General features: G+C 41.0%; 1 protein-coding gene across 1 annotated transcript in view; it reads right to left on the bottom strand.

The window, feature by feature from the left end:
* MEGF10 (multiple EGF like domains 10) overlaps positions 1-12,648 on the bottom strand; it is a gene marked incomplete at both ends in the record, with an annotated part of 74,764 nt that extends 62,116 nt beyond the window's left edge. The window contains 3 exons of the mRNA XM_084278830.1: positions 8,204-8,304; positions 9,638-9,739; positions 12,533-12,648. Of these exons, the coding sequence (XP_084134956.1) occupies positions 8,204-8,304; positions 9,638-9,739; positions 12,533-12,648 (319 nt within the window). The remainder of the gene's footprint in view (positions 1-8,203; positions 8,305-9,637; positions 9,740-12,532) is intronic.
* Positions 12,649-14,376: the final 1,728 nt, after the last annotated feature.

A 14,376-nucleotide genomic window follows, 5' to 3' on the forward strand; every position in this document is an offset into this window, starting at 1 on the left:
ACAAGTAACTGACCAAGAGAATCAGCTACAGTTCCTCAATTAGACTTCAACCTTTTCACCATTATCACATCATCAAAAGGGCAGATACCTGAAATCATACCTGATTCCATGAAATTTCATACCTGAAATCTTAAATATTAATTGCTGTCCACTTTACAGGTAGTTCACGTTAGGAAGACTGAAGTAATATAGGAACCGGGCATGCTTCTAGATTGTAAGTACATCTCCATATTATTTCTTTCAGATAAATAACTTCCAGCAAACAAAGTCATACTACATGCCTAACTGCTTCATTTTTAGCATTTCTGTTAACAGCACCCTATCCTAATTTGGATACCTAGTTTTAGAAAAGAGAAAACTGAAGAAGAAAAATTCAAACTTCTTTGGCTGTTACAGTTCTCAATATTTTGTGAATTAAATTTGACTGCACAAACCAGACCAGAAGCAGAAAAAAACACTTTGACATACTCCACAAGGTTTAACTTCAACTTCTCAAAAATAATTTAGATACTTTCCCCAGGACTTTCTGTGTAAAATAAAATTCAAGTATCTTTTAAACTACATTGTAAATGTGTTTTTTTAAAATAAATAATCCTTTTTTCTTCTGCTTGATTACTAGTTTCTGTTGAAGAAGGGACAGGTGGAAGAAGGGGCAGGTGTCTTGTGATGACTATAGGTATTTAATGAGATTATGTAGGGACAAAGTCAGAAAGGCTAAAGCTGAACTGGAACTCAAACTGGCCAGTTCTGTAAAAGATAATAAAAAGTCTTTCTATAGGTACATTAACAGTAAGAGGAGGATCAAGAAGAATCTCCAGCCCTTACTGGATGCTGAGGGAACATTAGTGACAAGGGATGAGGGCAAGGCTGAGGTCCTTAATTCCTTCTTTACCTCAGTCTATAATAGTGAAGATGGATATTCCCCGAGTATTGTACTCATCCTCAGGATCTGGCTGACAGAGAGGGGAAGAATAGCAAAATTCCCATGGTTAAGTAGGAAATGATTAGCAACCTACTTGGCCAGTTAGACACCTACAAGTCAATGGGACCAGATGGGATTCACCCGAGGGTGCTGAGAGAGCTGGCAGATGTGCTTGCCAAACCCCTTTCCATCATCTGTCAGCAATCCTGGCACACTGGGGAAGTTCCACTCGAATAGAGGCTGGCAGATGTTACCGCCATATATAAGAATGGCAAGAAGGAGGATCTGGGGAACTACAGGCCTGTCAGTCTGACCTCAGTCCCTGGGAAGATCATGGAGAGGGTCATCTTGGGAGCTATCATGCAGCACATGTGTGATGGCCAGGGGATCAGGCCTAGTCAACATGGGTCTACAAAAGGTAGATCCTGTCAAACTAACCTGATCACCTTCTATGACAAGGTGACCCACTTAATGGACAAGGGGAAGGCTGTGGATGTGGTCTACCTGGACTTCAGTAAAGCCTTCGACATGGTTTCTCACAGCATTCTGACTGAGAAACTGGCTGCCACTGGCCTGGACAGGTGGACCCTCAGCTGGGTTAAAAACTGGCTGGATGGCTGGGCCCAAAGGGTGGTGGTGAATGGAACCAAATCCAGCTGGAGGCCGGTCACGAGTGGCGTCCCCCAGGGCTCAGTCCTGGGTCCAGTCTTGTTCAACATCCTTATCAATGACCTCGATGAAGGGATTGAATGCTCCCTCAGTAAGTTTGCAGATGACACTAAGCTGGGAGGAAGTGTTGATCTGCCTGAGGGTAGGGAGGCTCTTCAGAGGGACCTGAACAGACTGGACTGATAGGCTGAGACCAATAGGATGAATTTTAACAAGGCCAAGTGTAGAGTGCTGCACATGGGACATAACAACCCCATGCAGCACTACAGGCTTGGGGAAGACTGTCTGGAGAGCTGTCAGGCAGAGAAGGACCTGCGGGTGTTGGTTAACTGCAGGCTGAATATGAGCCAGGAGTGTGCCCAGGCAGCCAAGAAGGCCAATGGCATCTTGGCTTGTATCAAAAACAGTGTGGCCAGTAGGTCTAGGGAAGTAATTGTGCCCCTGTACTCAACATTGGTGAGGCCACACCTCGAGTACTGTGTTGAGTTCTGGGCTCCTCACCATAAGAAGGACATTGAGGTCCTGAAGAGAGCCCAGAGAAGGGCAACCAGGCTGGTGAAGGGGCTGGAGGGCAAATCATATGAGAAGCAGCTGAGGGAGCTGGGGCTCTTTAGCTTGGAGAAGTGGAGGCTGAGGGGAGACCTTATGACCACCTACAACTACCTGAAGGGAGGTTGTAGAGCGGTGGGTGATGGTCTCTTCAGCCAGGTGACAGGAGATAGGACAAGGGGAAATGGCATGAAGCTGTGCCAGGGCAGGTTTAGATTGGACATTAGAAAAAAACTTTTTACTGAAAGACTTGTCAGGGCCTGGAACAGGCTGCCCAGGGAGGTGGTTGAGTCACCTTCCCTGGATGTGTTCAAAAAAAGGGGTGATGAGGCACTTAGGGATATGGTTTAGCATAGGATGGGAATGGTTGGACTCGATGATCTTCAAACGTCTCTTCCAACCTTGTAATTCTGTGATTCTGTGACTCTGTAATTCTGTAAAGTGAGTGATACCAGTTTGTGCATTAAGGTAGGTAATTTATTTTCTACTTCACAACTAGAGGAAACTCAACAGGCATAATTCTCTTCTAATTGTGCTAGAAATACGTTACACTGTCAGAAACTGTATGTGAGACTGACAGAAATGGCTGTCAGAGATGCATATGCATTAGTCTACAAGAAATCTACCAAAAGACATCTTACTTTTGTAATTCTTTCATTTCAGAAACATGCTAAAAATTGAATGGACTTTGTAAATGTAAAAAAAAACCAAAAGAGCACTTTTTGTAAAAACTGAGCCTGTAGCTCAGCCTAGCATCCATATATATCAAATGCCCTAGGGATTGCCACTGATATTATTTGGAGTAAATAAGAGACTAAGTCAATCATTCAAGCAGGTATGTGCTTTCTAAGGCAAGGGGTTAGTTCCTTTACAGAACTTCACAGAAAGATTCTATCTTGATACCTGCATATAAACTGCATTCAGATCACCTCAGAAAGTACAACAGATACAAACTTTAATTACATGCACTGTCACTTTTAAGAGAAAAAATAGATAAAGAATCACCTGAGCTCCAGTTAGTCCACTCTTCTGCAAAGATACTGCTAACACTGAAGAGTAAAGTCAGAAATTTGCACGATTCATACAACCAAAGAATCTCGGAATGGTTTGGGTTGGATGGGACCTCAAAGATCATCACCAACACCCCTGCCATGGGCAGGGACACCCTCCACTAGACCAGATTGCCCCATCCAACAACCTGGCCTTTAAACACTTCCAGCGATGCTGTTTCTACAACCTCTCTAGGCAAACTGTGCCAGTGCCTCACCACTGTCCCTGTAATGAATGACTTCCTAATGTCTAATCTAAACCCCTCCTCTTTCAGCTTGAAGCCATTACCCCTTGTCCTATCACTGCACTCCCTGGTAAACAGCCCCTCTCCCCCTTCCATGTAGGTCCCCTTTAAGTCTTGGTAGGCTGTAACTAGGTCTCCCTGGAGCCGCCTCTTCTCCAGGCTGAACAAGCCACACTCTAGCAGCCTGTCTTCATAGGAGAGGTGCTCCAGCCCCCTGATCATTTCATGGCCCCCCTCTGGACTTGTTCCAACAGCTTCATGTCTTTCCTGTACTGGGACCCCAGAGCTGGAGGCAGTACTCCAGGTGGGGTCTCACCAGAGCAGAGGGGCATAATCACCTCCCTTGAGCTGCTGGCCACGCTATTCTTGATGCAATCCAGCACCCTGTTGGCCTTCTGAGCTGCTTGTGCACACTGCTGGCTCATATTGAGCCTGTCATTGATCAAAAGGCTCAAGTCCTTCTCCTCAGGGCTGCTCTCAATCCGTTCTCTGCCCAGCCCGTAGTTTTACTTGGGATTGTGCTCACCCAGATGCAGGACCTTGCACTTGGCCTTGTTGAATTTCATGCAGTTCTCACGGGCCCATCTGTCCAGGCTGTCAAGGTCCCTCTGGATGGCATCCGTTCCCTCCAGTTATAAAGAGAATTTATAGGAGGAGAGCACAAACCAGGGAAATACTGGAAGTAGTAACAGATATTTTCAACCTTTCAAAACAGATCTCACATCATGTTGGAACTGAAATTAAATTTTATGTTTTACTACCCACCTGAATACAAACCCAAATGTCACAAATAATAGAAAACAGAATAATTTTTCTATCCAGCACAATTAAAACTGCATGGCATAATACAGTCAATCTGCAAGAGAGTTTATGTACTACTGAAAAGTTATAGAAATGTTGTGGGTTTCTACAGCAAGGTATTGATAGGGGGGGAGGGGGTGCTGCAGGGGTGGCTTCTGCAAGAAGCTCCTAGAAGCTTCCCCCTATGTCCAACAGAGTAAATACCCGACAGCTCAAGGATGGACCCACTGCTGGCCAGCGACGAGCCGATCAGTGATGGTGGTAGCACCTCTGTGATAACATACTTAACAAGGTAAAAAAACCAAGAAGGACGTGCTTTTTGTAACCACAGAAGGGAGTGAGAAGGTGTAAGAAGATCTGCAGATACCAAGGCCAAGGAAGAAGGTGGGGAGGAGGCGCTCCAGGCACTGGAGGTGAGATTCCCCAGCAGCCCATGGAGAAGACCATGGTAAAGCAGCCAGTCCTCCTGCAGCCCATGGAAGATGATGGAGAATAGAGATTCCACCTGTGTCCCATGGAGGACTCCATGCTGGAGCAGGTGGAGACACCTGAAGGAGACTGTGACCCCATGGGAAGCTCCTGGCAGGACTGGCAGCCTGTGGAAAGAGGAGTCCATGCTGCAACAGGTTTGCTGGCAGGACATATGACACCGTGGGGGATCATGCTGGAGTAGCCTGTTCCTGAAGGTCTGCACCCCACAGAAGCCACACTGGGACAGTTCATGAAGAGCTGAAGCCCCCATGGGAAGAACTCATGTTGGAGAAGTTCATGGAGGACTGTTTCATATGAGAAGGACCCCACACTGGAGCAGAGTGTGAGGAATCCTCCCCCTAATAAGGAATAACCAGCAGACAATTTGTGATGAAGTGACCAAAACCCCCATTCCTCATCCCTCCCTGTGTAGCTTAGCAGGGGTGCAGGAAAGGGAGCGAAATCATGAGTAAAGCTGAGCCCAGGAAGAAGGGCTTGGTGGAGGGAGGTGTTTTAAGATTTGGTTTTATTTTCTTTGGGTACTTTCTTGGGTGGTAATAATTTAGATAATTATATTCTGTGTTGAGTCTGCTTTTACTGTGATGCTGATTGAGAATGATCTCTTCCTGTCCTTACTTTGACTTCTAAGCCTCTCAACATGTATTTTCTCTCCTGTCCAGCTGAGAAGGGGAGTGACAGAGCAACTTTGCTGGGCATCTGGCCTGCCTCCAGAGTCAAACCACCAGAACAAATAACGTGTCTATTATAATATTTAATAACACAACTTAAAACTTCCCCAAGAAATTTCCTGAAAACCTTCCAAGGGCTAAGATGGAGGTTGAGTTCTGATGTTACTTTGTTGTTTAGTAATAGTAATGTAAATACAGCATAATTTCAACAAACTCATATATATGTTGGAAAGACAGGTACGTATCTGAGTGCCTTAACAGACTTTGTTTTTGTTTAAACTTATGTTAATTGTAGCAGGAAGGTCTTTTCCGTAAAACTCTTAAAAGATACCTACTTCTAGTGTGAGCGTCATCTTCTTGTGAATGGCATTAGTCAAAAGGAGAGGATGCTAAAATTCTGTATCAAGAGTTTGGGCAGTTATTTTTAATTTAGAGAAGCACAAACAAAACAAAAATGTCCATATGAGTGACAAAAAGGCCTGTTTGTATGCTATATATATACTGAATCCAAAGACAAAACACTAAATGAATTTTCATCAAGAAATAAAAAAGTAACACAAGTTTCACCTATGCAGAGTATCCAGAATCAAGTATGGAAGTTAAAGTCACAAATCCTCACATTTCATCTTGTATCCTAAGATGAATTCAAATTTATCTGTTCAGACTGGACTCCAAAAGACTACAAAAAAAATCAACCCAACAACCCATTTAAATTTCAGCCAGGGCTTTTTTCTGGCTGTTTGTCATTCTTTTCCTTTGTGAGCATAGCATTTACAGACCGTAGCAACGTGAGGCTGGAACATTCTTGCAATTCTTTATGCACTGACAATTCCCTTCCTGCTATGCACAGTGAAGTGGCACTAGCACTCGTAAGTACTACCTCTAGGGCAGGAGTGACTGATGAAAATTCATGCTGTGGATTCTCAATTACTATTTTGAAAAGGAAGAAACAAGGTGTCAAGTCTTCATTGTATGCACTGAAGTGTTGAGTCATACTAAAATCATCTACCAGTACAATTTTCTAATAGAGCTTTCTAAATTGAGAAGTCAAATAACAGAACAAACACCAGAATGTCAACAGCACCACATATATTGTGGCCTTTCAGAAGCATCTTTCATCTTCCACTCAGTGAAAAATAATCCACACTGCATGGAAAATAAAACTTTCCTAATAGAAATTCATGCAGAATATATCTACAACACTTCAAAAGGCTTTGATCCTCCTATCTTGTTGAAGCTGTCTGCTGTTACAGGGCCCCACATTTCCAGGAAAAAAACTAACTCCACCACCCCAGTCCCTCTGACATTGTTACATTGCTGGTTAAGGTTCTTCAGTGGTTTTAAATCTCATTATTAAAGAGCTGAAGCAAAGCCAGCTGTCTTCCACTATAATGCATGCCCTTTTTGAATCTAAAATTAAGAGAAGTACACACACTGTGATAAGTAGACTAACTAGGAATTGTTCTCAAACCTGCTATGACTGTAAATAGGTAACTAGGGCAAAGGGGAACCATTGTTTTATCATTAGCAACATCCTGATAAATTAATTAAATGAGTTAACCAAATAAGGCATGGAACACAACGTAGAGGAGGAATACGAGGGACCAGGACGACTCCCACCACCAGCATACACGGCCACAGAAGAATACCAGGATATGTCACGTGTACCCAGACCTATGGGACTATAAAAAGGGTACTCTAGAGGGGTGAGGCGCGTGCCGTTTGCAGGAGCAAGGGTCTCCTCTGGACGCCCAGCGCTGTTTTGCCTGCTTGCATCTTGCTTAAATAAATTGTGTTTGGAAATTTACAAATTTGTCACTGCTGTTTGTAACACACACAAGTCAACATCACAAAAAACTTTACAGACCAAAGATCGCCCCTGATGGTCCCAGTTCTTCAGGGAGATAAAAAGATGGAAAAGATTTGTTTCCCTGACTTCTGGAATCTTACCACTGAAGTCCATGCTGGACATGTGTAATCAGGGGAAAAATAATTTGAAATACTATTGAATTAATTTCATGTTTAGTTCTACACGTTTTCCCATCTCCAAGGATATGGTATCCATCACAATTGCCCACCTATCACATTTTCTTCACTGTCGGTCCTGCTGATACAAGCATCTAGATGACTCTATGACTTTAAACAACCCCGTGTTAAACTACTAACCACACACTTCCAAGGCTCTGAACTAACACCTCCTCTGTTTCATTCTTCCTTTCTATTATGTGCTTGAATTAATAGCACTTTAAGAATCAGGCCTTCCTAGGTCTGCACAAGGCTGTGTGAGAGAGAAAGCAGGCTGAGCCAAGGCCATCACCAGGCACCGGACACAACTCGTCCTTTTCCAGACTTAGGGAGATGTGGAGACAGGGGCATGTGATGGATGAAAAGGCAGTGCTGCCACCTTCAAGCAGTTGTTACAGATCCCTCTCTCAGCAAGACAAGATACACCTGGGGATCAACTAGGGCCCACAGTAAGGAGAAAAAATAACTTATGTCTCTTCTCATTTTCAATCTCGTATTTATTTACCAATTTGGAAAATGCAGTGACACTTGTGCTTTGCATTTTCCATATGATCATTAGATGGAATCACATCAAAGCTGGCTACTTAAGACTTCTGAGATCCAGTTATGCTGTCATTTGCATATGCACACCACCAACTGATTTCAACAAGAGCTGCACGTGCACCACTGATGAGTAACTGAGCTCACACAATTCAGCTTCTGCAAGCTGTCCATCAAATGGGAGACAAACCTGCATTGTGATAGAAGTATGGTATTTCAAAACAAAGAAGAAGCTAAACTTACGGACACACATTTCCCTGCTCTCATAAAATCCAGGGCAGCACTGAGATTTACGCCTGTACATTGTTTTTTCACCATGTCTGTAGGCAGTACGGTAACTGATCCTAAAGAAAAGAATGAATGATTGTTACATACAATTAATGGTTCAGAAACAAAACAATATGTATTCTTGCACATTTTGAAGAACACTCAGGTATCCATAAAGAGGAGAGAAAAAGCTCAGAGACCTTGGTTTATCTTTTACTGAGTTCAAGAGTTCTAGTGGTTTCTCATCAAGCCTTATGTCGAGAGGTGGCTAGGCAGCAAGAATAAAAGTTCAGTATTTTGGCTGCCTAATCGATATGCAAACCAGAGCATCACTGCCTTTACCATTAGCATCCTCTGTGGCAGAAAAAGACTGGCAATACAAATCAGTTCCCTGGATCATTACACCTACCGGTTTCCAACGGTAAGAATTCTGGGAAACATCCCCCCATCAGTTTTCTAAGGGCAGAGATGTCATGAGAAGATAAATTCTTCTTAAAGTAGGAGACGGGAGAGCTGTAGGGAGAGGTGGAGCCTCCTGGGCAGCCAGTAGCACTGCACACCTTTTGCCAGGGGGGAGGCTGCATTTTGCAAAGCAGTGCTGAACAGCACACGGAGAAATAAGTACATAAACCCGTCAAGAATTTTAGAAAATATAGCTTCCTTCTGACATGAACAAGTGGCATTTATCAGAAGGGGGCTCTCCCAATGCTCTTTTCTCTCTGCTCCTCAACACATTGATAAATCTCTGATCCCTGGCTCTCCTTGCTGCTGAGCACATACTCCAACAAGCAGTAAGCACATTCTCACAGTACCTGAGATAGTCTGAACATGTAATCTCTCTTTGAACCCAGTATCTATCGGCTTTTTACATACTACCCATACTGATCTGTTTCTTCCAGCTGCTGTGCTCCAGGAAGCCTCTTCCATTGCTGACAGTTGATACTTACAGGCCTGTTCCTCTGAGGAAAATGCTTTTTACAGTTTTTAAACATTCAGCTCTTGCTTTCTGCAAGCACAAGGGGTTTCCTTTAGCCAATCTTTCTATTTTCATTTCAAGTAGCGTACACTTTCTCCAGAACATAAGGCTGCAAGCAGTAAGGACTCTCTCATGACATTTCTGAACAAACACAACTCTCAGGGTCCCAGAATTCAATTTTGTGCACTGAACGCTTTTTCCCAACCTGTTGTATTTCTGTTAGTACTCCATGGGATGATACACCCTGATCTGACAATAAAACACAGGACACTGCTTGGACAAGCATTTTCCACTTGACACAGACCATGGCCTTTAGACAGACTAGCCACTATAACTAAAATCTCCTATGTATCATGCTTGATTTTGACACACACAAAATCTTTACCAACATGTACAATATCAGCAGTTTGACAACATTAACAATTATACATTACCTGTGTCGTGTGCACTTAAACCAGTTTAGGATGTCAGTACAACTGGTGTAGTAAACTTGATCAAAAGGATGCGGATATGACTCCTGCACCGTAACAGAGTAACTGGGGAGACAAAAGGGAAGCAGACAGATTACTGAGTGAAGTCCCTCATTGTACAGTCTGATTTAAGTTTTTTGCACACTCTTGATATAGAAATAAATAAATATAAGAAAACACATGCAACAAAAAACTCACAGGAAGTTTAAGTAAAGCATGAGCCAGTCAACCTTATAAAACAGAAGATATCAAAAAGGTTTTTCTTCCACCAAGCAAAGAAAAATATATGATTGTGGAAAGACATCAAATCTCTTCCATGTAATATATATGATGAAATAGTACTACTAGACATTTAAAGAGCAGTAATGTAAGCCTAAATTTTAAAAAAACCCTCCAATGAGCACAAAATTGAAGCAGTGTGTAGTACGTGTTCTTCTGTGGCAATAAACTTTTACCAACATCACTGAATAGCTGGAAGGAGTCAGAAAACAAGATTTCTTCTGTTATCATACAAATAGAAAAAAAACCTAAGTGAATTTTCTGAGAAACTTATTTTTAAAACTGTATCTATATCCAGAGCAAAACATCTTTTTTGGTAGTGGAAAGTTTTGTCAGTGTATTTAGATACTAAGATGTGTTAGCACAGAAACACGCCTAAGTAATAATAAAATAACAATTATGCCATCATTCTATTTAGTAATCATAAATTATAAAATATTAAAGTCCATACCTACCCTGTTTACCAGCTAATTTTTAGCAGAGGAACTTTTTTGCAGAAATAATATACTGAAGTCCTATTATTACTTTCTGTCAAATTATAAGTGCAGTGTCCTAGAAATAAATGTGTGCTCTGATGTCTAGAGCCTGCAGAGCTGTCAGTGGGGCAAGAAGAACAGAGCCCTGCTGCAAAAGGGAAAAATACTGAATCACCCTAGAAAATTCTTCTGCAGGCTATTTGTGCTGGCAGTCCTTGATTGCACAATGGGGTTAGAAAATATCGGAATGCGTGGCAGGTTCCCGCACTAAGACTAATTCCCAAGACCAGCCAAAACACTTACTAAGTATGTAGCCCATCTGGCTTTCACTCTCTTTCACTTACGCCCTCTTTGATCTCTTAGAAAGTATGTCAGGGTAACAGCCACAATCTCCTCTTCCTACTGTCACCGCCTCTCCTGACGGAAAACATATCCAGACCCACTTATTCTAGATGCCCATAATCTAGTCCCTGCTTTTCTTACATCTATACAAAGACAAGCATCCCTAATCCATCCAGCTGTCCAACCTAGTCTGACAAAATGTTGGTGGGGTGCAGACACCTGCCTGGGACTCCATGTTATTTTTGTTACAAGGCAAGACACAAACTCCTTGCTGTGGTCATGATTTATGTGTAAAGACTGTTTTATGACTGGCTGGGGTAGATTTTTGAAGGCATATATATATATATATAAATATATATAGCACTGCCAGTGACAACAGCTGTAAAGAATTTTTTACTCTACATCTTTACAAAGAGTTTTATGCCTGGAGTTTTACTCTTTCACACTTATGTATCTTTGTTGCCAGCTCTCAGCAACAGTGTGAATGTTTTAGTATCTTAACTTGAGTTCCTTCTCATTTCTGAAACTTGGCAGCAGAAACAAAAAAAGTTCATGAAACAAAATGGGCATGCTTCTAGATATATTTTTCTTTCTGCAGACTTTGATTAGTTTGTTTTAAAATACATTTTGCGATGTAAATGGCTGTATCTGAGGTTTTCCTCTATTTTGCTTTGACTATGCTGTAGCTTTCCTCAAAACCACTTTTATCTGAAAAATAGTAAACAAAACATACACAATGCAGAACAGTATCCAGTAATATCACAGACACATGTCTGAATACTGTATTAAAATACAGGTATTTAATATGCCAACTACTTCATATGCTCATTGTTGTACAAGCCAAAATATAAGCATTGCTAAGGAGAGAGACTCCAAATGCTTCACACAAAGCTTTTACAAATTCCTGGAGAAAGTCCTTCAATGATTTACATTTATTTATATTGATATATATATATACCTAAATATGTTTCAATCTTCTTTGTAAAGATGAAGCTATAATAATGGCAAATAGAAGTAGAGTAGCCTAGCAGCAGTACCCATGATTAAACATAAAACACAGTTTACCTTAAACGAAGAAACACTGACATCCTCAAGTGTCAGGATTCTGTTCACCACAGGCACAATAGTAATAATGAGACCATGAGGCCTGGGTTCATTACTATAACCTTTACACAAGAGAAGAAGCATAGCAAACACCTGTGGCTCAATCTCTCCCACCCATTGTGGCATTCTCCTTGCAATATGCATGCAACTTAGTGAATTAATGGCCTAACTAAATTAATTTCTTTCCATAAGTTATAAATTCCTGAACCTCATAAAAAAAAAAAACCAAAAAACCCCAACCAACTAATATTAATTCAGATTAGGTGAATGTTGAATAGGGAAGAATGAGTATAATCAGATTTGGCCAAACTCCAATATGGCTAATTATATTTTGCATATGGAAAAGTTTTTCACTTAAATTGAAAAAGAACTATTTTTATTCACTTCTTCCACTCAGAGGGTTCTGCAATATTGCTGGTCCCACTGTAGTATTTTTTGCATCCTAACCCTTACTGCAAAGATGACTGCATTTCAGACCTGTGTGAAATAGTCCTTTACTTATCCATGAACTTACCTTGCCCATGCACTAATGCAAAGTAGTTTTTTCCCCAGTTCATTACTCAACTGAAATCTTTAAATCATTTTGAATTTACCATGTAAAACAAACAAAATTATTACAATCATAATTCATGTCATATATTTTCCAGAAGAAGATTACCTTTCCCAGTGGCTGCACACATTGGGATCTTCCAGATTCAAAGATGAAGTTGTCCCCAGCCAATGGTAAAGGAGTATGACAGGGAACCCAAAAAAGGAGTTCAAATGAAGAATCATCTTTCCAAAAAGGTGGCTGTAAGAGTAAATATTTATAATACATTATGAATATTATACAAATGACAAAGGAGCTAAAACTGTATCATACAAGAAACACACTGTTTGCCCAGCAGCAATATGGAATAACACAGTGAAGTAGTTTAACATGAGTGGCAGAGTGATCAGCCAGTGAACAAACTATTTTAGAGGTCCCATCAAATTACTGTCAGCCAGGTTCAGTCTGTTCAGTGTTCACATCAAAAGACAGAGATAAAACATAAAGGCTGGCGTTTGCTCATGACCACAGGAGTAGAACGCTCTGGCTCATGACACACCATCTGAAATGCTGCACTTGACTTGCAGGAGGGATTTGTGTTACTCCATTTATTACCAGCAGCACCCTTGATTCCTGCAGCCTACGCTGACCTCTTTAAAACCCCAGAAGCTCAACATCTCAAGCAACACCTTTTGTAAAAAGCTACTCCCCAAAATTACACACTGACTTCACTGCATGGCTGCCATAGGGATGGCTGAGCAGCTTGACTCAGGCCAGGAGGGAGGTGATGCCCCGGTCTGCTTGGGAAAGGTTGCAGCCTAATACCTGGTCACCACTTTGACATAGTTCCACAACCTGGCTTCCTACAGGGCCCAGGCAACAGCATCACATGGAGACATGCAAGTTAGATAGCTTCACGTGTTACCCTGCATTGTTACTGCTCTCTAAAGTTGTGTTCCCAATATAGTTTGCAAATACATCCCCTCCTCTGCCAGTTGTACATTTCCCAAATAGAATAAACATTCTGCTCATAACATAAAACCCTAAAAGACTACCCTAGCACTTTTACTACGTCTGTCTTTGTTTTCAAGCAAACTATTGTAATTTGCCTATTGAAACACTTAATCCAGCCTGCCATTCATCCATAAATGCCAGAATGAATGCTGGTAATGTGTAGTGAGTTAGACTACTATATTTCCCTTTCAGAGAACATTTTACTTTTATTTTCATTTTTACCCAGAATTTAACACTATGTGACTACACAGATCACCAAAAAATGAGATCGAGTTTAATCTGCACTGTAAGAAAACAATTTCTAATAAGTTTATTTTGAAAGAATACAAATATTTTTAACAAAGTAACATAATCTTAAATATCATTTTCTTATTTTAAATATTATGGAACAGAGTAAAGAAAACCACACCAATAACTTTATTTTAGATTAAAAAAAGTCCCTGACCATGAGAGAAAAAAAAAAAACAAACAAGAGATTAAATAGCCTTTACAATGCCTTCTTCAGAAGTCAATAAAAAAACTTCTCAAAACAAAACTATTATATTTAAGGTATCTGAGGATACAGAGATGATCCCATTTTGCTAACTCCCCCCTGAAAAATCAGGTCTGCTGAAAGACATGTCATGGCCAGTAACTGTTTCTTTTCATGTACATTGAATAGCAGAGCAATCAATGTGTAGTTGTTTAAAAAGCAGTATAAGCAGCTGTATGTTCAGCTAGTAAATTCAACAAAGTGGTGACTTCCCTCACTGAAAATGGTCACTTTCATTGTGCTGACTGTAAACTCCATTTCCTTTTCTTCTTTTACTCTCAACTTCAGTAACTTTCCTTTTGGATACATTTGACCAAATTTAAAATGAATTTAAAAAAAAAATCATTTGCATGAACCCCCTAGTGTAAAACTTGATTGCATTCCAGATCTTTTGCTTAATTATTAAGGAAAATCAAAACACAAAATC

This window comes from Gallinula chloropus (genome assembly GCF_964237585.1).
Source record: "Gallinula chloropus genome assembly, chromosome: Z".
NCBI lineage: Eukaryota > Metazoa > Chordata > Aves > Gruiformes > Rallidae > Gallinula > Gallinula chloropus.